The sequence below is a fragment of the Accipiter gentilis genome, chromosome 10 (genome assembly GCF_929443795.1).
Source record: "Accipiter gentilis chromosome 10, bAccGen1.1, whole genome shotgun sequence".
In the NCBI taxonomy this organism is placed as follows: domain Eukaryota; kingdom Metazoa; phylum Chordata; class Aves; order Accipitriformes; family Accipitridae; genus Astur; species Astur gentilis.
The window spans coordinates 3,001,658-3,022,468 of NC_064889.1; the positions used below are offsets into that span (position 1 = coordinate 3,001,658).

At 41.3% G+C, this 20,811-nt stretch overlaps 1 protein-coding gene across 8 annotated transcripts in view; it reads left to right on the plus strand.

Annotated features, from left to right (window-relative positions):
* Positions 1 to 601: 601 nt before the first annotated feature.
* Positions 602 to 20,811, plus strand: part of NEO1 (neogenin 1) — a 221,419-nt gene continuing 201,209 nt past the window's right edge. For 6 of the 8 annotated variants that reach the window (XM_049812362.1, XM_049812363.1, XM_049812364.1 and 3 more), the window contains exon 1: positions 603 to 1,028. In XM_049812362.1, coding sequence (XP_049668319.1) covers positions 914 to 1,028 — 115 coding nt within the window. In that variant the 5' untranslated portion in view covers positions 603 to 913. Of the gene's footprint in view, positions 1,029 to 20,811 lie in introns of all 8 variants that reach the window. The other 2 variants (XM_049812368.1, XM_049812369.1) reach the window with 1 other exon arrangement.

The following is a 20,811-nucleotide window of genomic DNA, read 5'->3' on the forward strand; positions in this document are numbered from 1 at the left end:
ATGTATATTTATAGCTCTTACTGTGTCCTTTGTAAGGATACGGGATCCAACAGTAAGGCTAAATCCGGCTGGTGGTGGCGATGCGGCATTCAAATGATTTGGATTTGATTGGCAAATGCTGTCTAAAACTAATTGCCCCCAGGAGGATGAAAACACATTTCCATTTGCCTTTTCAAAGTACGTTCGCGCTTTTCTTCCCATTTATCTTTCGGTTCGTTGAGAAACGTGCTTATTACGAAAGCCGACGTCCCAAACTGAACAGCAGAAATATCTCTTCCCCCCTAAGAAAACAAGTTTCTGCGAGTTATATTTTTACCACACGCGCGCGCTCCCCCCTCCCCGTTCCCGCCTCCCCTTCCCCGCGGGCGGGGGCGCCGCGCAGGCGCGGTGGCGGGCGGCCGGGCGCGCGCACACCTGGTGCGGGGGTCGGCGGCGGCGGTGGTGGCGGGAGGGAGGGGAGCGCGTGCGCCGCCGTCTACCCCGGGAGAGGCGGGGAGTGGAGGGCGCGGGCGCATGCGCGCTCCTGTGTGTGTGTGTGGGGAGGGGGGTGGGGAGGGGGGGAGTTGTGGGTGTGGGCGGGAGGGAGCGAGGGGAGGAGCGCGCGGCGAGCGCCCCTCTGGCTCCGTGTGAGGGAGCGGCGGAGCCCGGCGCTGGGACCGGCCCGCGATGGAGTGAGCCGCGGCCGCTCCCTCCCGCGCCTCGCCCTCGCTGGCCGCTCGTCCGGGGCGGCTGCGTGAGCCCCCGCCGCCCGGCTGAGGGCCGCCTGCTCTCGGGGTGCCGCAGGGGCGCAGCCCGGCGGCGGACAAGCGGGGAGCGCGCCCCGGCCGGCAGGCAGGCAGGCAGGCAGGAGGAGCCCCCCCCGGGGGAGGGGCTGGCGCTGGGTGCCCGGCTGCCGGGCGCGGGGAGCGGAGCGATGGCGGCGGGGAGAGCCCGGCGGCTCCTGGGCTCCCTCTGGATCGCCCTTCTCCTCGGGCAGCCGGACCCGGCCGGCGCCGCCGCTCGGAGCGGCTCCCAGAGCCTCCTCACAGGTAAGGAGCCAGGCGAGACCCTGACAGCGGCGGGGGGGCGGCGGGCGCCGAGGGGGCGGCGGCGGCGGCGTCGTCCTCGTCGTCGCGGGCTCGGCGGGCCCGGGGCTGTGAGGGAGCGGCTGGGGGCGATGGTTGGGGCGGGCGCGTGGCCCCGGGGGTCCGCGGGGGTGGTGGTGGTGGTGGTGGTGGGGGGCAGCGGGGCGCCCTCAGCGCGGCGGTGCCGGCGGCCCCAGGGAGGCGAGCGGCGGCGGTCCGCTCCGTTGGTCCGAGCGGGACGGTCTGGGCGGCGGTGAGCGCACCAGCAGAGGCCACTGCACACCTCCGTAAGCGGGCGGTCACCCCTGCCGGCGCCTGGCGCGGGGAGGAGGAGAACGGGAAACACCTGAAGCCCCTTTCTGCGGCGTCAGAGCTTCAGCGGTTCACCTGTGCTTCGTGCTCTCCCCGCCGTCTGTGGGCAGGAGCGCAGGTGAAACGATTAGGGGCGCGCACGGGCTCTGCCTGAGCCTGGAAGACCCGGCGAGCGGTACTGGAACCGGTAGGGACTCTTTACCGGAGAGGAGATGACAGGCAACCAACCTGTGGAGAGGGGGAAACTCGCCTGAAAACTGTGCCGCAACGGCCCAGAAATGAGCGATCTGGCAGCGTTTCAGACGCTGTAGTTCTCGCACCTTTTACCATTGTTACCTTTAACGATCCGTTATTGAATCCTGCTTCTTTATAGGCTACGAAAAACGTAATCTCGTCCAGATGAAGCGTGGTGCGCGTACGACAAGGCTTTCTAAAAAGGCCCTTGCGAAAGACCGTTAATGCCTTGGAAGGCTCCCTAGTTTTGCAGTAATGTTATCTGCTCGTTTTGCAAAATATTGGCTTTAAAAAGTAACTTTTTTTTTTCCTCCTTGTCGGCAGTAGAAACTAGGAGAAAGCTTGAAAGAAAATTTGGTCTTGAATGTTGAATGCTGGGATTTTTTTTTGAATACACCCCTGTAGATTGAAGTCCGGTATTTTAAAAGAAAGGTCTGTGCAAGTGGAATTTGGAAAAAAACCTGCTCGTTAAACGAGTGGTTTCTAGCAACTTGGAAAAGTGAGAACGGTTAAACTCTGATATTGAATGGTGTAATTGTCCTATTGCAGATCACATTAGGCAGAAATGTCCGTGGTAGTTCTCGTCTTGGATACTGCTGATGTAACTGTGTGTGCTGACTCCTGTTGACAGGGAATATTTTTATTTATTCTCTTACACAGTACAAGCTTTGCAGATTCCAGGTCTGAAGCAGATACTTTTTTTTTTTTCCCCCTTTTGAAAAATACCATACTTGGACTCAAAAGATCTTCAGAGTATGTGTAATAGATAAGTTACTTTTTTGATGTGTAAAATCTTACCACGTGACGATTCTTTTTCAGTATTTACTGCTCTACTGACAGCTCAATGTAGTTACTGTTGTGTTGGTTGCTCTTTCCTACTTTAAAAAATCCCTTATGCTCTGAGGAAATCAAATTGATAGGTGAAGTTTTATCTGTTGAAGCCAAATACGTGAATTAAGTCAGCAAAGAGGGAGTGATGTGCTGAAACATGCAAAATAAAACCTTCATTGAAGCTGACTGTTTATCGGAGCAGGAATTTAGAAGTAACAGCGTGGAAATCTTGGGAGTTCTGGTGAACCCCTACTCTCTCCCCTTTCTCTTTTGCAGCAAGCGCTTTTATGCCCTATCAATGGGTACTGTCCCGTTTCATCCCTGGTAAGGACCAGGAGCCGGGCTTTCCCTAACCCTGAGGGTGTTTGTACCAGTTATTTAGAGGGAGTGAGTAACTGAGGAGGGAGAGGCTTTCTTGGTTCTTTGTCTCAAGGAAGATGAGATGCTTCAGGCATAGTGGATGAGCTTCATCTTTAATTCACACTGTTTCCCACCTGATTATTACTATTTTTTTCTTAAATAGAGGATGTTCCACATACTTTTCATATTTGGCAGGTGGGAGAGGGACATTCAAGTCCCTCCCTGCTCAAAGGAGAGGGAGTCAGGTACAGATGTTCCACATCACACATGAAAGCGCTCCCCTTTGTGTTTCAGATGCAAGGGTCTTCTGTCCTGCGCTTTGTGTGAAGCTTGATCTCTTTAGCATGCTCGGAATAGTCTTAGATTGCTGTAGAGGGCCGGAGAGGCAGAGGAACACCTAGTTTCTAGGTCCAGATGGAGGTTTAGCTGTGAGACCTGTGGCTCTGCTTGTCAAGACTGAAGTGCCACTTGCGATGTCCAGAACAGCAGGTTTTTAATGCAGAAAAAAAAAAAGAAAAAAAAAAAGAAGCTGGCCTTTTTGGTGTTTATAAAGATGTCATAAATGAGCAGAAGTTATAGATTTGGAAACACATATTCTTTGTATGTAGCCATGTATGCTTAAGTGACATTTGATCCCATCTATAAATAGCCAGTCATTGCTCTCTGAAGAAGAAAAGAGTGTAGCTGAATTATTGTAGGAAAAAACTGCGTAACTTCATTTATTTGTGTGTCTGTAAACATTAGTGTGTTTCCTAATCTATTTGGTTGCTTTGCAAATAAGATAAAATGAGCTACTGATTTTAGAATTGGGACAATATTTCACTTAGCTAAGGGAATAAAACAAAAAAAAAATCAGTAGTAAGGAACAAGCATCAAATTAAGCTAAATCCTGCCTCTTGTAACTGTTTGACTTGAGATTAATGCAAAAACTTTGATCTATGCAGGACTGCATTATTAAGAATAAAGTTGAAGTTGGTGTCACTTTTAATTTTTAATAGAAAAGCTGTGATAACCTGTAAGATAACCATTAAGATTGCAAATTAGATTATTCAGAAGCAGGAAATTTGTTCTGTCTCTGCCTGGTATTCTTGAAGTCCTTGGAATCAGCATGTATTTTGTGCTTAAAGGATAAACTGGCAGTTTTGGAAGTGCACAATCAAATGTAATTAGAAATTGGCGGGCATGAAAGCTGCACAAGATTCCCAGAACTGAACAGGTCTTTTTAGCAACATGTTGATTACAGATGATTGGCACAGTATTCACTGTGATATAGGATGCTCTTTCTAGGGTGCGAGAGTAGTGTATTGAGAACTGAAGAAGGTGGGAGCATAGATCATCTGGGTTCCTTAGAAACATAAGGTCATAATTTGTTTCTGTTTTGTATGCATGTCTTGATTATTTCTAAATATATCACAAGTTAAAAATAGAGTAGAAATATTCAGGTGTCAGTTACATCCCAAGTCACTTAAGCACAGGTCTCCAGTTGATATTCCTGTTTCATATAAATATGGTACGCGTCAGCCTCCTGTATTCTGGGTGTTGCATATGATGTGATAGAAGCAGTTTGCTTATAGCTCCTGTGATGTGCGGAGACCAGCGCCACTGCTTATACGCGTCTATAAACAGGCAACAGTGAAAAGGTCTGTTGGTGCTGGAGCATATTTCTTGCGAGGGTGAACTATTGTTCTAATAATCTGTGAATCGAGATACCTTTCACTGGGGTTGTAGTGATGCATTGTCGCTTGTCCTCAGCTGTAAGTGCCCAAGTTACATACGGCTTTTGCAACGTGTCGTTATTTGTTTTATTAGTCATCTAAGAAAATGATTTGACTTGCTTATGAAGCTATCCCACTAAACTGACATTTCAATTTAAAAATTGTAAGATGTGCGTATACACCTGTGCTTAGTATTTATCACAGTGAAAAACAGTAAACAAAACCTGTCATCTTTAAAAAAAAAAAACACAACAAAAAACCAACAAAAAAACCCCAACCCCAAAAAACCCCCAAAACAAACCACTTGGCTTAGTTACCTCCCGCTGCATTAGCAGTGCAATTTAAGTAAGGAAATTACATAAGGAAGATATTTCTTTATATAAACAAGAGTATTTGGTAATTCCTGATGATAACATGTCCTTGTGATTTACAAGACATTAACTTTCAACCAAAGATTGTCAGAGAAATCTGAACACCTACGTAAGCACCTAACTCAAGTTTGCTGTGTTGCCGAGAAGAGGAGGGTGGTAAGAAGTGAGCTTGGAAATGGGAGGGGGAGTTCAAGAAGACCATACAGAGAGCAATACGATATGGTTCTTAACCTTTACTTTCAAAATATAAAAACATTTAACTTGTGCAGTATTACCCTGAGTATGATACAGGGCTTGAAAGCAAATTTTTCTACCATCACAAGTTTGGCATGGAAATAATTTTGTGTATAAAGTGTATGCCGGTATGTTTGTAGCTAAGTTTTCTAAACATGCAGTATTTTTATATATGTAGGGGTTTTAAAGTTTCATTTTGCATTGTCTGTGAGGAGGTATAACTGAAATTCTTGCTAATAACTAATTAATGCTCGTTTCCCATAAAGAATCTGTCCTAGTATCAAGATGTCAGTCAGTGGATTGCCTCCAGAAGCCTCAGTGGAAGGGAGGCTTCACTCTACTTTGGTTCAAACAGCTAGTAGGTCTTCAAGTGGCTGCAGTACCAGAATTCAGCTGGCTGCAGGGCCAAGATTGCAGCTTCTCATGGGTTCAGCTTCGATGCTGGTTACAGAAGAGGTTTATTTACTTTCCTATGCACCTTAAGAACTGGGTGTTCAACCCCTGAAAAATCCAAGGTCTTAGTACAGCACTTGGAAACGGCAGCTGAGGCAGCAATCTGTGTTTGCTTAGCCTGTGTGCCGGGTTCTGGGTGGAGAGGTACTGCTCCAGATATTCAGAGGGGTGCTGCTTCAGATTATCGTGCTGAAATAGATTTCTGTGCCCTGAATAGTTAAATATAATGCTCTAAGGCTATTGGAGAAAAAAAAAAGGGCAAACCAGTTCTTAATAGAGAAAATGTCTCAGTACTGTGGAAACAACAGTCATATTTACTGATTGGATGCTATTGATTTACTTCTCCAGTTAAATTGCCAAGATGAAAGTGGTAATCCTGATTAATTCCATATAGATAGATAAGCACCATTTGTATGTGTATAGTTGCAGAGTTCTTTAGGAAAACTGAAACCCTAGCTTTATATGGTCTATTAGGTGCTTTAATGTTAAGTGGGTTTTTTACTATTTAGTATTCATGCTGAAGAGAGTAACAATTTTGTAAAATAAGCGGACTGTCAATTTATGATAAATCCTTTTTGCATCAGTTAAAATAGCTTTTTTTTTTTTTTTAAAAAAAATATTATTAAAGCTGCCCTTACCAAAGGGAGTGAAGGAATTGGCAATATTCTGCTGCTGAACTTTCTTGGGAGTTTGGGTAATTCCCTGGAGTATCTAACAACTGTGAGATGTTTGAGTTGTGTAGAAAGTGAAGAGATTTAATGTTTAATTTTAATGAAGACTATCTAATGTCCCTTTAACACTGATTAAGAAGGAAATTACTACAAAGCAAAATGAGTTTTGTTTTTTTTACACTGTGACTGAACAGTATCACTCCACTCATTGCTTCTGGATGTTTTGGGATTCTTGAAAGTGACTGGACATGTTAGTAGGAAAGAAAATCACAATCAAATCCCTAAAGGTGCTGTTCAAAAGGGACTGTCTGACTCAGGAACTCCCTGGGTTCCAAATACATAAACTTTGGTATTTTTTTAATGGCGTTCACTGATTCTCATTGCCAGTGTTTGAACTTTCCCGGTTCAGCTTTGGTGCCATTGTGACGTGACCAGGACTGAGTATGGCATTTTTAGGAAGTAATGTACTGGTAATTACGATGTGACAATGTTTTATTCCTCCTGTTCCTTTTGCGTTCTAGTTTTCATAGTTACTTGGTGAGAAATCTTGTCTTGAGTTGAGAAGTTGATCTAGAAACCGTGAATTGCACATTAGAGAGAGCTTTTTTCCTTCAAAATGCATCATTCTGCATACATTAGCAGTGAATTTTCTTTGCTGTGAAGTAGTTTGTGCAGCTGACTTGGTACTGGTTACCACTGGAGAAATTCAGGTACTCTGCTTGTGCCGAATTTCTTAATTTGCAAATTTTAATCTCTTTATCTTCTTTTTCTTAGTGCATTGGATACGTGTTGGCTCATCTGAATGACTTCTTTTTGGTAGTATGAATTTTGATGATTCAGTTACTTTGTCTTATCAAAGCATGGCAGCTTGATAATTTTTGGTATCCTCTAGTCATATAGTTTTGTCCAGACGTCTTTTTAAAAGTGGAAAAACTGTTCTGTGGTTAAGTTGCCCACTACTTCATTCACCTGTTCAAAGAATTTGAATATCTTACTGTCCTTTGTAGTTAAGTTAGGTAAGATTTTAATTAAGTTACCCATACAGGAGTGAATCTTACTGTGGTTTTGTTAATAAATTTTTTTACTATTGCCTTAAAAAACCCAGAACTGCATACTTGCTGGTTTTTTTCATTTTTCACTTATCTACTACAGAAGCTTAGAAAATGTGTTAGTTTTTGAAAGTAGCTGCGCTTTTTATAGGTCCATCAAATGTTTCAGCCCTTCAGATCACCTGGTGTGTTTGTACTCGGTGATGATGGGAGAGCCATTCTGAAGAAATCGCTTACCTGTCTTTGACTGCCACTGAAGGCCTGAATGTCTTTGCTGTCTTGTTTAGTGTGACTAGTAATTCCTATGGTTTTGTACTTCTGCCCCCTGCTCCCTTAAAATTTCACTTCCTCTCTCCTAGTTTTCTAATCTCCTATGTACTTTATATCCTTTTGGGTTTCCCTGGGGTTGTATTTCTGCTTGACCGGTATAGCTCTGTTGAACTTTGCCACCTATTTATGTTTTTTTAATCTTTCTCTTGGGCTTAGAAGTATGGACAATTTAGGAGGTTTTTTTGATTGTAGTTTGCTGGCCTTACGTGTACTTGGGCTCTTAATATTTTACCTTTGTTTTTATTTGATGGTTTTTTTACATGTCTTGGAGCTGTCACATTTTGTGACACTGGGTCAAAGCGTGTGTCAGTAGCCAGCACGGTTGTCTTCCATTATTATTATACTTTGACAAATTTATCTTGTTTGATGTGCTTTTAGCTTTTTTGACATGTGTTTAATGTTGATGTTGACCTAGATGTGAATAATGCAGTGCTGCTAGTATGTGTATGATATTCTGTAGTTTGAGGTTTGTGCTGATATACGTTTAAGTGGAGTTTCTTGCCTATTAAAATACTTAGTTAGACTTTGTAATAGTTTTGGAGAGACCTTGTGCTTTTCTACGGCTTCCATCTATTTAATGTTCTGCATGTAGTGTACAGCCAGGTATTAATGAGTGCTTTTTTATAAAACTTCTGCTTTGAGTGTCATCTTTACTATGATGTTTTGAGCCATGGAACATCTAAGTTTGTATTTATGTGAATCTGTGAATAGATATAATATTTTTATGTCTATAACATAGCACTTCCTACTACATTGTCTTGGAATTAACAACTGTATCTCTAATAATTTTGGTCCTGTTGATTTCTCTTTTGTCTTACTTTTGGCAGAGACACCTTTGTATTACTGGCATCGCTAACAGACTTGAGCACGTGGAGGCAACTTCTAGCTTTTTTTCAGCTCCTGGTTTTCAGTGTAATGGTCCAGTAGCTTGCTTCCGCTTGGTGGAGTAAGTCCTTTGGTGTAAGCTTCATCTTTCACAGTTTTCCCCTGTAGTTAATGAACCTGAACATCTCTTCCTAATCCTGCTCTGCAGTTCATGCATTGAAACCTTATAATGTAACTGTAGCGAGAGAGGGAGAGCCACAAATAGAGGGGTTTGGATATTCTTTCTAAAAGTAGAACAGGCTGCCAAAAGTCATTTAAGTCATTAGACCTGTCATGAATTTTAAGATCTCTTGAGTGTGTATTGAGAAGCAGAGTATAGCTTGCTTTCTAAGTCTTAAGGGGTTACTGTCACATTGGTTAAAAAAAATGAGTAATTGCTTGAAACCAATGCCTGTTGCAGTGTTGTACATAGCAGAGAGGAGAGTTGGGTATTAACAAGAAGATGAAGTACCTCCAAAAGTAGTTTATAAAGCCAAATGTTCCTGTTTGAAAACAGGCAAGGAAGGAGGAAGTGTAAGAAAACTGGAAATAAAGGAAAACTGCATCCAGAAATGTTTTTTGGTGTGGTGGGACACCTAAACAGTTTGTAGTATACTCCTGTGTGGTTGGAATTGGCATTTTTGGTGTTGGGCTGTCAGCGTTCACGTTGCAGAAAATCCAGGTATTTTGTTACCAGTTTGTGAATCTTTTATTAGAAATGTGCCTGGGCAGATATGAAACATGGCAGATATGAAGTCGTTGCCAAATGTTAATCCTATTTTCACGTGTTTAGTTTCAGCATTTCAAGATGGTGGTGCCATTAAAAGGAGGAGGACCTGCGTACTATGCCCTTCCGTTTGCTTTCACAAGCATTTGCGGAGGATGTAGAGAATGGGATCAGTTCCCTGATCCGCTGCGCCATGTGCCTGCATGAGTACTTGTAGTAGCAGAAGGAGGAGGGTGACATGAGCATGTGGGAACAGTGTCGTGGGAAAGCAAGACTGCTTTTTCTGGTGGGGGTAGAGATTGGCTTAGTATTTGAACATGAAAAGCACTGTGAAGAAAATATATCACGTGTCTTATGTCACCATATTAATCTTTAATATTACGATGTATTATAGCATATCAATTTCAGATCCGTAGACTAAAATTTTGTGAGAAAGTGGGCATTATTGTTTTAAAATGAATTTGCTAAGAAAATGTTTCATAAAAGTTCATCTTTAGATTAGTAATGAATTCTCAATTTAGCTTAATTACTGTTTTGGTTTGTCACTTTTTTCCCCACACTGAAATCTCATTTGTTTGACTGGTTCTGAAGTGGGAATAACACTACAAGTTTCATCTTAAAATACTTAGCCTTGAGGAAAAGAAATGTAAAACTACCAAATAGGTTACACTTTCAGAAGAGGATAGTGGCCAGGTAGTTCTTCAAATGCACTAGCCTCTTACTTGCTTAAAGTCCAGAGGAAACTTCATTTAACAATGATTACCTTGCGCAGCATATCATTTCAGGGGTCACTTTGAATCTGTTGCGTGCTAACGGCTGTGTTGTAGCTTTGTGAGGCCAGGACTTTCAAAATCATCCCTGTACCAATAATGAAATCCTGTAAGGAAAACACTTAATTGAAGCCTGGTTGGGAGTGTAAGAAAAGCTTATGGGTGTCGTATGATGTGACAATATGCTGCTGAAGGTGCATGGGAAGCAAACTTGGCAGCCAGACCAACCCCCAATGTGTGGAGGCTTCCAGCCAATTTAATGGCTAAGGCTGCCATTGCTCAGTTTTTCTCAGGAAAAAATTAATGTTGCAATCAAGCGTCAGGGATGTGTGCACACACTGGGAGGCTGGCGTGAAGGTGAGGTGTACTCCGGCTGTGTAGCTGGGGACAAGGGGGGGATGGAATACTGCTCCCTTCCTGCGCTGTGGCCTATCTCGGTATATTTTTGGTGGTTCTGCAGAGCAGTTTAGGGGAGGGTTTTTTGAAATGACTTAGTTACTCCTTTTTGCTTGAGGAGATAATACAGGGGTAGAAGTCAGTTATGCTGATAGACCTGCCTCTTCCAACCAATGTAATGGTGCAATGCGTCTTGACTTGTTTAGATGCTGATAAAGGGACGGTCTCAGGGATTATATCTGAAATTACAGGAGTATGTTCTTACTCATTTGCAAGGGCAAATTTAAATACATTTTGTGACACACTTTTTTTGTTAGCATTAAGAGCTTTTAGAGAGTATACAGCAAATTTTGGGTGTGACAGCCTTCCTTCGTAATTTTCCCAGGTTGCTTCCTTTTTTGGAATCTGACATGGCTTGTCTTCTGTTTGAAGTGTAAAATAGCTTATTTATCCTAATCTTCACATGTAATTGTCTGCTTATACCTAGTTCAGGTCTTTGGAGCCTTAATTTTAGGTTCTGTAGTTTTTTCTTTTGTTGCTATGGTTTCTTTTTACTTATCTCATTATTTGAAGTTACGGTACTTTTTGAAAAATACCTGAATATTAAGAGGTCAGAAATGGCTTAGATATCTGCAGTGATTTGGTAACCATTTCTATGTTGTGGTTTTATGTAACTTTGTTGAAATGTGGATGAAAAAACACACACAAACCATAGCTACAGGAAATGCAATGTCATATTGGAACTACCGAGGGTTTTTTTTGGTTGTGCTATTGAGTGTAAATTGTTGTTCTTCACCTTTTAATTTGTTGTCTCCGAGTACAGACAAGTAGTATTCCTTTTAGGTGATGTAAATATTGTAGGTCTAGCCTAAAATAAGGAGGCAGAATATGCAAGGTAACACCACAGCATGTGAACAGAGGTTTGCATATTTCGAATTTGAGTCTTTTGGAGGGGAGAGAAATTGATTTCTGCATGTGGAAGGAGGAGAAGCCGGTAATCAAATGCATCCAAAGCAGGGTCTGATCTCTTCTGACTTCTAGGTGGTGCTAGTTAAAGGCATTTTTTTTCTGGTTCAGCTCGATTGGAATATTTTGTGCTCATGGTAACGGCGTTATCAACCCAATATCTAAAGTATTATTTTTCTGAAGTAGTGTTTTCCAATTGTTTTCTTTATTTACTGTTGTTGCCAGCTTTTCATATTACTGAGGAAATTAATCTAAAGGAAAAAAAGCCAGCATTCGTGGTAGCTGAAAGTACCTGTCTACACTAGATCTGATCTACGTGTGCATTTTAATCTGTCCTATTTTTTGTACTCTGTGAAATTTACTGTGGAGGCACCACTGGTCATGACTCCATAGCAGAGGTTGAGCCTATGCTTTGGAGTTTCTTCTTGTTAGCATTCACATTCATCATGCACAACCTTTATTAGTTTAGCATACTATTTTCAAGCACGTCCTTTGCTTATTTATTAAAATTAAAAGGACCTGTAAGAAATAGATTTTTGCCTTTATTTTTATCTCATGTGATCGTAAAGAAATGTTTTTCCCAAGTTTAGCCTATACACGTCATTCCTGTTTCTATAGAATGTGTTGAAAGATTATCAGCTGATTGTTTCTGTTATGATTACAGATTAATATGTGGAGCATATCGATTGTTTAAATCTAATTTAGCTCCTGTGAGTAACTTTATCATTCTTAACTTGCATGCTGAAGGGCTGTTGGTTATTGTGAGTGAGTGCACTGAGTGGAGGGAGAGGGTGTGATGGGGGTCATGGTGCTTATTTTTAAAAAAAAAAAAAAAAAAAAAAATTGGCATGTGTAGATTCTGCCTCAGCTACTGGTGGTATCAAGTGCCTTGTTGAATTACTACCAAATGCAAAGGCAGATTCACTGACCTGTCTTGTCTGTGATTCCCTTGGGATGCAAAGCAGCTGGATTGAATTGGTAAACTGAACCTCACATCACAACACATTCAGTGAACTACCTATGTTGCTAGCATCTAATTTCTTGTAACTTGTGCAGTCTTGCTGTATGTTGGTTTTATTAAGAAGGTAAAGTGGATTGCAGGTTGAGTTGATGGTTTGTATCAGTAGCCCAAAGATTAAAAAACTATGTATTTTTTAAAAAATGTGCAACTCTTGACACAGAACAAAATCAAGAAATGGTTTTAAGATACAAAATGCACTCAAGGAGTTCAGACAGACTTAACTTTGTCATGCAGTGTCAGAAAAAAGGTAGAGGTTGGTTTTCAGCTAGGGAGAGGTTGATGCATGTGTCATAATTCCTTTTTCATAGCTGTATGGTTATTGTCTGCCATTACCTGTTAGCACAGATCTTTGGAAAACTGAAGGGTAGAGGTCATGTCACTGCTTGAAACACCTGAAAGGTAATGGTAGAATGGGGTAGTACTCTGTTCCCTAGTGGCCAGGAAATTGTCATGGATGTTATTGCTGATTTTTTTTATAACTTTCTTATTAGTGGTTTCAGAAACAGGACTTAATCTTTCAGGGCTTCCAAAGGTGCTGTGTGGTTGGGGAATTGTTACTGGTTCTCTGCAAATAAGCAGAAATATTTCTGTTAGTGCTGAGCAGTTTTTTTAATTGTGGAAGCTGTTGCAGTTTTTTAGGTAGCATTTGGAATTCTAGTAACGAGAACACCTGCTTCATCATTTGGAAAATTTCTCTTCAGGCTGTTTTCTAAGAGATTGATAGAAGGGCTTTAGATGCTGACCAAATGATATCTGGGTATCACTGTAAAAGCAGATCCACATTTAATTCATTCTTCTACCTTTTATGATAATAACTGTTACATTTATGCAGTCTCTTACAGCAATTTGAATCGGAAACATCCGTGCTGGTTCTGTAATTGCTTATATACTCTTCCAAGGCTATAACACAGCCTTCAGTGGTGCCTGTGCAGAAGTGATTTCATTTTGAGGTGCCATTTCCTAAATGTTTTTAGAATAAAAAAATATAATACTTCTTTTCAGGTCTTCTGATTTGCATGTGGGGGGAAAGATTGATTGAAGAAGGTAGCTGTAATGTACTCTGCAGGTGCATTGTACTGCTCACTATAAACGAGGTGAAAATGAAAGCATGAGCTTCATAGACCAGTTGGGCAAAAAAACCTCTAATTTTTGTAACTGACCTGCATTTTAGTATACCAATGAGAGCGTATACATGACTCAGAACCAAATTAAGACGGTGTAAATATTTGGCAAAAATAGCTCATAAATGTAGTCTCTGAATGTTCCTTTTCTTAGCAGCCTTTTGATGCAGGAAAAGAGCAACTGCACAACTTTGCATTTACAACTCATTTAGCTTACCAGAAAGCTTATGTTCAGTAACTTCTCACAAAGGCATTACATGCTAATTATTTATTGTATGCTTTAAGGCCAGAGTTCTTGCTTTAATAAACTGTTCTGGTGGAGGTTGTTGCTGTTTCTTTTAGGTTAGCTCCTCCCACCCCTCCCCTTTGTGTAAACTTTGTAGTGCATTTTCTCAGCATTTGCCTCTGAAGTTACTACTAGGCTGGATTTCACAACTTTTTGATAAAATTAGAAACATACTTCTGTGATAATTGTTTAATTGCTGTGGTTTTGTCATCCCTGTGTCTAACTTTTTTCTCTATAAAGATCGAACTGGACCTGATTTAATTTCTCTTCTTTACATACAGTTTTGCACTTTCCAACTTTGCTTTACAGAAAACGATCAATAAAAAAAAAACGTTTATTGTGGAAGTCTGTTTAAAACTGTTTGTGACATCTGGCATTGCTCTTTATCTTACTGTACTTGACTAAAAAATCTGGTGATCAGAACTACGACAGAAAATCTAAACTGCTGTGGTCATTTTAAATTAAGCTTGCAAATTTTTGAGAAACTGTCCTGGTAACTTGGAGATGTTTTTGAGCATGGCTGTAATATCATGCAAGAGCTTTTTGAGATTGTGTCGTGATTCTTGGTGTACAAAAATAAAGATTTTTAGACTACACTTCTGGAGTGCAGACATAACCTGGCTTGTGTCATCCACAAGGCTAAACCTAAATAACAATTAGGAAAGTGTATGTAAGTCTTGTAGTTAAAATCCCTGTTAGAATATTAATCAAAAATTCTCTGTATGAATCTATTTGCTGATGGATTTATCAATCCTGAAAAAATCCTAGATTTCCTTTTGCAACCCCCCACCCCACAGCATCTGTGGGAAGTTGTAAGAGTTGGTTAATGTACACACAGATATAGTTAAGGGAGAAACACACATACAATACAAGAAAAATGGACAGAGTTGGATGTAATCTGGATGTGTAAGGGAACGAGGGAGGTGGTGAGCTGAGCTATAAAGTGCCACAGATGCTTCTTAGGCAAGTGCACTGACATGCATAGTGTATCAGATGATGGTAGTAAAAGAGTTTGTCAGATCTTTTAGTGTCTTCCTCTTTTCTGTGCAAATCCATCTTGGAGTGGGAATGAGTAGCATGTCGTGCTGAGCTTTGGGTTTTATGTGGGTGAATAATGTGTTTGTACACAAGTCCCTTACACCTTTGCTGGATTTACAAACTGAGGTGGTTATCTACATGTTTAAAAATTTAAAACTTGTGCATCTTTAATGCTAATGTAATGCATAAACATGTACATACTTTATAGAAGTAGGATTCCACTTGATAAAGTCACAGAAATATAGTTTGGTTTCGTAAGGAGATTGTTGTATTTACTTTGTGACTTGCTGTAAATCTGTGAGGCTCTGTAAGGATATTGAGCTATGAGGTGAATAGGGCTCCTGAGAATTGGGGTGGGGAGGGGGAGAACACTCTCCCTGCACCCCAGAATTGGAAAGGACAATGTTTACGCTCTTTTCTAGCTTTCTAGCTGTCAGCAATTAGTTTTTCAAGTAAACATGAAAAGGATTTTTAAATATGTGAAGAGGAGTATAATTATGAGAATTGTACTACCTTAATGTGGCCTGGAAGCCACACTGAGATCGAATAATTTTATTTAGATATATTTACTTGGCTAAGTAGGTGAATGTAAAATCCAAACCTGAATACTGTAGTGAGGGCCTTTGTCCTCAGGATTGTTTTCTTTCAATTAGCTTGGAGCCTTTCTCAAGTGTTCCTCTTGTTCCTCATTGTAGAAAAAAATCTTTTTCCTTTCTTAATGCTTTTTTTTAAACCACTTTAACCCTTGACCACTCTGGTATGAAGTTGAATAGAAGAGTAGAGTAGCTGGCTGTGCTTGTCCCAAGATTTGAAATAGGAAGAGAAGTCTTGCTTTCCAATTTTGCTTGTTCTCCTTTTTTTCTAGTACATATTAGTGCAAGAGCAGAGGTTTATGCCTTGCTTAACAAACACTTAGAAACTTTGGTTGCATCCTGCAGGGATGTAAGGCCTTTTATTGATGCAAAAGTATCACAGAATTTTTAGAGGTCTTAATTGGTCTGAAGCTCAAAAACCCGCCATTAACGGTTGTAATTTAGGGTCATTACCAGTATTGTGAACCCCAAAAGATGTCTGTGTTCTTTCCTAGGCTTTGGATGTTAGAGAGCTAGTCTTTCTTTCCGAGGCTTGCTCTAATCCTGTTGCTGATATTTTCATTGCTTGACAGAGCAGAGGAATGTCTGAGGCCACAGCAGGGGGCTGGAGAAAGCTGTTCGCCATCAATGGCAGCAGGAATTGAGCTGTGACTGGGGAAAGGCTGCTGCACTCCCTCCATTTGAAAAGAAGTGGCTAGAGCCTAGCAGATTTTCCTGCCCAGGATGAGGAGGAGTAATTTACACGTGGCCCAGCACACTTGTCTTGTGGTGTGGGAAGAGATGAGGGCTGAATTTATGCAGCTTTAGTTGCTGGAGAAATTAAATGTCTTTCTGTAACTGTGGGCACTGAGGAGCAGGATTGCATCTAATTGCTTTATACCCGAAGAGACTCTTGCCCTGCCATGCCTCTCTGATACCAGCTTTGGCTAATGGTTGTATCAAAATGATAACAGTTTTTAGTGGTGGTAAAGTCTAGAAAGACTAAGAACTTAAACTACTACTTCTAATGTGATGGTTATCAAAGACAGAGCTTTTTGTAATCTGTTGTGTCAGTTTTTCTAGGTGGTTATTGTTCTTAATTCACACTTGCATTGGAAACATTTTCATGGTGAAAAGCTACTTTGTAGATTTATACAAAGATATAAATCCTGAGTTATACTTCTTGGCAAGAAAAATACATATACTATGAGAGCTAAGTGAATTTCATTACCCCAAAGACAAATGCAGAAAAGCATCTAAGAAGTAAATATGTTCAAATTATATTTCTGTCAAAACAATTGATTTCACATATGACTTAAACATAAAAAATTTACTTTGTTTATGTCTGAGGTTAAACAGTTAAAATATTCTGGAACATGGCAAAATACTGGGATATGGACAAGTTACGTGGAAATGTAGCTGTGCATTCTTGATGTTGTTTATCCAAACATTAGTCAAGGGTGTAGCCCTTTGTATCCTTTGCTTGAAAAGTGTTATGAATATCACTGTTAGATGTTAATGATGCCAATATTAAGTAAATTTTCTGTGAAAACTGAGTCACTAATCAAAATTAAGATTTTTTTTTTTTTGTGCCAAAAATTGATTTTAATACTTCTTATCTGTGTCTAGCTTTCCTGGGTTCTCAGGACATTATTTTAAGAAAAGGGTAAAGAAGTCTTTTACATGGGTATTAGTTTTGTGGTACAGTACGGATCTGACAAAGGAATTAAACTTATGAAGTGTGTATAGTCATTGCAAGAATTTTTCATGTGGGCTAAACAGTATATTTTTAATGTATTAAAACAGAGAGGTTTGTGGGAATTAAACACCGCTGGCTGCCTTGTGTCTTGAGAGCTCCGAAGAAAGCACTTTAATGACATTCACTTCACTAATTCAGAAGAATACAACCTGTGAATTTGACTCAACAGCTTTTATCAGACACAGATGTCACAAAAATATATAAGTACTTGTTTTGGTGAGTTTACTAGACTTCTAGTATCCATCCAAAAATCTCCGTAGCATGAGAACTTCAGGATACAATTTTAATTTGCCTCAGTTGGAGATAGAGGATACCATGCATATAGATTTATGCTGTTAAATTTAGACATAAAGCATGATATTAGCTCAAAGACCTACTTAAAACAGTTTCAAAAGTGTACTTGCCTCTTGCTGTAGAGCAGTGCGGACAAGCTCGCCTTGTGGGGACTTAGTAAGTAGCGAAACCCCTCATAATCTCAAAGGCAGTTCTGCAAGTGAAACAAAGGTCTGCTGGGAGAGCATGTGTATTGGGCTCAGGGTGCTGAAAGGTTGATGGCTCTTACTGACCAGAGCTTAAAGTGTGGTGCAGCACAGCTTAAATTGTTAAAATACAATCATTTTACTGAAGCAACTGATACAGGGTGTAGGCAAAAAGGTGTGCTGGGTTGACCCTGGCTGGATGCCAGATGCCCACCAAAGCTGCTCTATCACTTCCCTCCTCAGCTGGACAGGGGAGAGAAAATATAATGAAAGGCTCATGGGTTGAGATAAGAACAGGAGAGATCACTCACCAATTACTGTCATGGGCAAAATAGACTTTACTTGGGGAAAATTAATTTATTACCAAGCAAATCAGAGTAGGGTAATGAGAAATAAAACCAAATCTTAAACCATCTTCCTCTCACCCCTCCCTTCTTCCCAGGCACAGCTTCACTCCTGATTTTCTCTGCCTACCCCCTACTAGTGGCACAGGGGACAGGGAATGGGGGTTGCGGTCTGTTCATCAGGCATTGTTACTACTGCTCCTTCCTCCTCAGGCAGAGGACTTGGACTCCTCACATTCTTCCCCTGCCCCAACGTGGGGCCTTTCCCAGAGGAGAGTCCTCTACGAACTTCTCCAACATGGGCCCTTTCTGTGGGCTGCAGTCCTTCAGGCACAGACTGCTCTGGCATGGGTCCCCCATGGGGTCACAAGTCCTGCCAGAAAACCTGCTCCATGGGCTCCTCTCTCCACAGATCCGCAGGTCCTGCCAGGAGCCTGCTCCAGTGTGGGCTTCCCATGGGGTCACAGCTTCCTTCGGGCACCCACCTGCTCCAGCGTGGGGTCCTCCCTGGGCTGCAGGTGGAGATCTGCTCCACCGTGGACCTCCCTGGACTGCAGGGGGACAGCCTGCCTCATCATGGTCTTCATCAGCACGGGCTGCAGGGGAATCTCTGCTCTGGCACCTGGAGCACCTTCTCCCCCTCCTTCTTCACTGACTCTGGGGTCTGCAGAGTTGTGTCACGTATTCTCACTTCTCTCTCCAGCTGCTGTTGCGCAGCATTCTTTCCCTTCTTCTTAAATACATTATCCCAGAGGCGTTACCACTGTTGCTGATGGGCTCAGCCTTGGCCAGCGGCGGGTCCATCTTAGAGCTGGCTGGCATTGGCTCTGTTGGACACCGGGGAAGCTTCTAGCAGCTTCTCACAGAAGCCACCCCTGTAGCCCCCCTGCTACCAAAACCTTGCCACACAAGCCCAATACACCTTTTTGCACTATTTCATAAGCCTGTGAATTGAGAAGGTGGTGTGTGGTGGTACTAGCAATTGCATTTCATTGTTTGTGCCATACTGCTTGCTTATTGTCTGAAATACAGAAGTTATTTTAGGCATTATTGGATACTTTGAATTTTGTGTAAAGGTGTAGTTGTGGAAGGTTGTCTGCAGGTGTCTGACGGGTAATGGAAGTGGAAGGAGTGGCTGCCTATCAGGGCTTCAGTACTGCTTTATTCCGGGAACTGGTCTCTGTTAATGACAAGGAACTGATGGTGAGACTAAGCTGCCCTTTCTGTCACACTGGCAAATCTTAATCAATTTATACTTGTATGCACTTCTTGTTTTCTTATCAGGATTTTGGTACCTTTTGTAGTATATTTTTTCTGTAGATTTTTACATATTTTGGCTGCTGTGTGAACTTAAAGGAATTCTGTAGACGTGAAACTGCATTAGCAATTGGTTGGGCACTACACTCCACAGTGTGCACCCTGTCTCCAGTAGCTGTTCCTGGTGGTGCTTTGCATGCATGCTGTTTATTTTGAAGAAAGCTAGAAACTAAAATAAAATGTGTCAGTCTTTTCATAAGAGTTTTCATATGGAAATAAATCTACTTGGCTTGTTACTTTGACAAGTGGATTTTATTGTAATGTGTTGTTTCACTGTTTTGTGCAGATTATACCATTCTTATGCATATAGTCTGGTCACATAATAGTTTATTCATGACTGAAAATTATTTTGGAGAAGTGCAGAGCTACTAGCGGTTGTCACCTTCCTGAGTCTTTCTGAATGGCTTGAAATCACTATGAACTCTTGAACTGTCTCTTCTTGTTCCTCAGAATACTAACTTTATCACTTGGGAAATGAGCACAATTTGTGTGCAAAGAATACACAACACTTCATCCTTTTAATCTCCAATTTTACTTTATATGGAAATCAAAATACCAAATTCCAAAACCTGAATATTCTCACGTGACTGCAGGGTGTAAGGTGACCTCCTTGGCTCTGGTCCCAGTCCAGGAATGTATCGTTTCTTTGAGTTAGACTTTGAAACAGGTATTACTTTACAATTTAATTGGCTGCATACATCTCAAAAAGGATATAAACCAGTGGGTTTTTCCACCATGGAGACATAAAGGCTTGTTTCACAGAAGAGAAGGCATAAACAAGCTGGTACAAGGAACCCTGTATGAACTGAGCTATACTGTATACTTCAAGGGGGGGGGGGGGGAAAGTCAGTTTGTTTTTTTTTCTTTGGCCTTGTGGGTTTTGGCAGTGTCAAACAAAACAGTCAGTGTTCTCCTAGAAAAACTAAAGAATTCTTTTATATCTTGAAAACAGATTTAAAGACCCCCCCAGTCTTTGTGCATTGCTGCAAATGTTCGGTTTTACTTTTGCTGGAGGTTCTTGCTTAGTATGGTCACTGATGTGTTTTATGTGTTCTGATGACAATTTCAGATCTGGGGCAGCAACCAGCTGCTTTGAAATCAAAGGCCACTGACAATTAGAGAAAAGAAAAAAATGCAAAATGTTTTGAGGGGTAAACCCTTTGTTTTGGAGGTCTTTTTCTTTTCTCTTTTTTTTTTTCTTTTTTAATAACTGAAATTGATCTAATTAGCGTTTGTAGCTGGATCCAGAAGCCTTTTGCTGACCTATATTCAGACCCCTTTCATCAGCTCCTGTGTGGTTTAGATCTTGGTAGTAGTTATTTAGCAGTAAGGAGCCAGACATTGCAAGGAGGGTGGATAAGCCTTTTAGTCCTTTGAATCTTGTTTTGCTAGTTGTTTGTTCATTCCGTACTTCAATATTTGTGGCTTATCTTCAATTTTAATCTTATTTTACTGTTTTGACCTTCCTTGTTTGTAATCTGTGGCTTTTAATGCCTAAAAGGTCCTAAGTATTTGATCAAAATAAGA